At 34.8% G+C, this 3,843-nt stretch overlaps 1 protein-coding gene across 1 annotated transcript in view; it reads left to right on the forward strand.

Moving 5' to 3' along the window:
- LOC103209127 (histone PARylation factor 1) overlaps nucleotides 1-3,843 on the forward strand; it is a 44,916-nt gene that overhangs the window by 30,432 nt on the left and 10,641 nt on the right. Inside the window, exon 6 of the mRNA XM_042782825.1 lies at nucleotides 1,544-1,631. Coding sequence (XP_042638759.1) covers nucleotides 1,544-1,631 — 88 coding nt within the window. The remainder of the gene's footprint in view (nucleotides 1-1,543; nucleotides 1,632-3,843) is intronic.

A 3,843-nucleotide genomic window follows, 5' to 3' on the forward strand; every position in this document is an offset into this window, starting at 1 on the left:
CCAAGATTATCTTCTGTGTCTGTGTTAATTGGTTTCCCTTTTCTTTGTTGAAGAGGGTCTGTGCAATCCTTCTGCCTAGTCCGCCATCTTGCCCCACCTCCTCGATTTCTTTATTTTTAAAAATAAACATTGGTTTAATGACCCTGGGGTGTAAATGAGGTGTATTATTCCATCCACATCTTATTGTCACCCACTTATGTACAGGATTTTTTCCTAAATTTGTAATTCTTCATAATAAAATTACGAGTGGAATTCTGGTGATTTGTTTGTAAGTGATATCTCTTCATAGAAATTAGTGTAACCATTTGTAGAAATGCATATATACCATAGTTTTTGGTGTGTGTTATTTAACCTGATTGGAAGAGAAGGTAAGAAATCAGCAGCTTATCACAGCCTTTTTTATCTCATTATCACTGTTTCATGATGTGTTTTTTTCACTTATGAATATATTGTGATTTTTGGTTCATATTGCTAAATTTAAGATGTACATCATAATTTTAAAAGGCTACAGAATACTTTGCTTATGTTCAAAGTTTAGGCTGCTTAAAATTTTTCACAGACAACCCTGCCATAAATATCCTTTTATATCATTCTTTAAACACTTGTCTGATTATTGCCTTAGAAGAAATTATTAGACGTAGCACTGCCAGGTCCAAAGTGTTTTAAAGTGGTTGTGTTTGCATGTTTCTTTGTTTACAAAACTACCATTTATAAGAGTTAATACCAACTTGTATTCCCACCAGCAATATGTGAAAGTGACAATTTTGCCCATATTTTTACCTGAACTGGGTATTATCAATTGTTTTCATATTTTTTATTCTGATAGTTATAAAATGATACCATGGTGTATTTATGTACATTTCTTTAATTACAAAGTATGTTAGTATTTTTACATATCCCTTGGCCATTTATTTATATTTCTTTTGTGATCTACCTGAACTTTGCTCATTTTTCTATGGAGTTTATAATTAGTCTATTTCTCATTTGTATTTTAATTTGGGTGTTAATCTTTTCCTTTATTTGTAAGAGTATTTTTTGTGGTTTAAAGATACTATTAATTTTACTGTTTTATATATAGATAGGTAGGTAGGTAGGTAGGTAGATAGATATATTGCAGTTACTGTCCATCAATTTGTTTTAAATTTGTTCTTAATATTTATAAAGTTTTTTTGTAGTCAAATCTATGTCTTTCTACCTAGAAGATCCATCAGGAAATTTATGTATTGGCTTGCCTCCAGTAATAGAATACATTGAGTTTCTTCCCTAACAAAGCAAAATGCAGACTTCTAAATGACCAGCACAATTAATAAAAGTTGGTTATTTTAAAGCACAATAAAATTAAAAAAAAAAAGTCAGTTATTTCACTGTTTTATAATTACTTCAAGAGCTTGACCTTTTAACTAATTTTAAAGGAAAAAACAAACTTTCACCCTAGTGTCCAACTTCACTGAAATAAATTGTCATCGAGTTATATTTTGGCAGAAATGTTGAGTTTTATCTCTAACGATGATTAAATTTTCTGTGTTTTCTTTTCATTTCTTAGGTTGTGACAAAGACCTTTCATGGTGCAGGCTTAGTTGTCCCAGTAGATAAAAATGATGTTGGGTACAGAGAGCTCCCTGAAACAGATGGTAATGTAATCCATATGTAAACATACGCATATTTCATTATATATGCTTATATATGTATAAGAAGTTTCTCCTTCTGTAGGGAAATGGGTGTGTACAGATGCCTCTTGTGAGACCTTAGAGATAAAGAACAAACTCGGGTTTTAGAGCCAACCAATCTGGCCTGAATTAAAACTATTGTATCTCTGATGCTTTGAGCAAATTATTTAAATCATTTTTATAGTTACTGATGTTTTTTTATACATGGCTCTGAGGTTACATTTCTTGAGTTTAAGTTAACACCTTCCCGACAATTAAGTTTATTCCTAACCAGTTTCCCTTAAGCTTCCTATAATAACATTTTAACCTGGCAAATAGGGTATTATTTATTATCAGTGTCCTGATACCAAATGAATATTACTTAATATTCACCTAACTCTTTAAATTATGTTGTATTTCCCTTTCACAGAATGGAAATAGATCCAGAAAAGTCTTAACAGTAGTAAATGGGGGAGCAAGATCTCAAATAGGGTCTTTCTGGCTTTTGATATTTAGAACAATGTTGTTCTTGTTATGTTCTGTCGAGACAATTTTGAGCTGTAGTGGCTCTGTGTGACTGTGCAGAACTATAACCTAGGGTTTTCCAGGCTGTAATCTTTACCAAAGCAGATCATCAGGTCTTTCAGTTAGTAGCCGAGCATTCCACAGTTGTACTGCCAGGGCTCCTTTCCCACAGTAAGAATACTTGCGTAATTAGTTGCCTAAATACTACCACTCTGGCTTAACTTAAGTATTCCAGTAACTGCAGGGATAAAAAAGGATTAAGTATTAAAACTCTTCAATCATTGAGTGCTTTGAGTAGGAAAATCTAAGGCTTAATTTTTGTGTTAATTAAAGAATTTCTGAAGCTTATTCTTTATGTTTTATAAGAATTGTGTTACATGAATTTCTATGAACTGTTTTTTTGGTAAAAAAAAAAAACATATTTCTTCTCACACTGGTGATAAGCTGAATATTTTAAATCTGTTCTTCAGTATTTTTTTAGTTTAGTAATTCTCCTAAGTTGCTTAACTCTTTCTAGTTCATACATGACATACCAGAAGCAAAAATGTTGTTTGGTCCTGTGGACTCAGTTCTGACTCAGAGAGATCCTGAGTACAACAGAACACAACACTGCCCAGTCCTGCACCATCCTCACAATCATTGCTACGTTTGAGCATATTGTTGTAGCCACTGTGTCAATCCATCTCTTTGAGGTTCTTTCTCTTTTTCACTAACGTCGACTTTACCAAGCATGATATCTTTCCCAGGGACTGGTTCCTCCTGATAATGATCTAAGGATGAGAGAGAAAGTCTTCTAAGAAGCATTCTGGCTGTACTTCTTCCAAGAAAGATTTATTGGTTCTTCTGGCAGTCCATGGTATATTCAGTATTCTTTGCCAACACCATAGTTCACAGGCATTAAATGTTCTTTGGTCTTCCTTATTCATTGCCTAGCTTTTGCATACATAAGAGGTGATTGAAAACACAACATCCTAGGGTTTGGGTCAGGCACACCTTAGTCCTCAGGTGGTATCTTTGCTCTTTAATTCTTTAAAGAAGTCTTTTGTAGCAGATTTGCCTACTGCAATACATGTGTTTGATTTCTTGACTGCTGTTTCCAAGAGCACTGATTGTGGATCCAAATAAAATGAAATCCTTGACAACTTTAATATTTTTCCATTTATCATAATGTTGCTTATTGGGCCAGTTGGGAGGACTTTTGTTTTCATTATGCTGAGGTATAATCCATTCTGAAGGCTATCTTTGATCTTCATAAGTACTTCCAGCATCACAGCAACATGCAACCTACTGCAATACAACAAACTGACAGATGAGTGGTGGGCAGCAAAAATAAAATACAGTAAAACCTGTTAGAGCCAGAAGTACCAGAAACTGATAAACTATAAATTACTTGCTAATGTTGTTGTGTCAGCCCCAGGGTTACAGGTGAGGAGAGACAACTCAGGGACGCCCAAAGCAGCAGGCCAGAAGAGCAGGAAAAAGGGGAGTAAAAGACAGGAACCTGGACAGAAGAGCAGTCAGCCCCAGGGATACAGGTGAGGAGAGACAACTCAATGATGCCCAAAGCAGCAGGTGGAAAGAGCAGGAGAAAGGGGATTAAAAGCCAGGAAGCCAGAGACAACAGCAATCAACCGAAGGGATTAGGTGAGGAGAGGAAACTCAGGCCCGCCCA

The sequence above is a fragment of the Orycteropus afer genome, unplaced genomic scaffold, assembly GCF_000298275.1.
Source record: "Orycteropus afer afer isolate SDZICR_OR568_19922 unplaced genomic scaffold, OryAfe1.0 scaffold00477, whole genome shotgun sequence".
Classification (NCBI taxonomy): Eukaryota; Metazoa; Chordata; class Mammalia; order Tubulidentata; family Orycteropodidae; genus Orycteropus; species Orycteropus afer.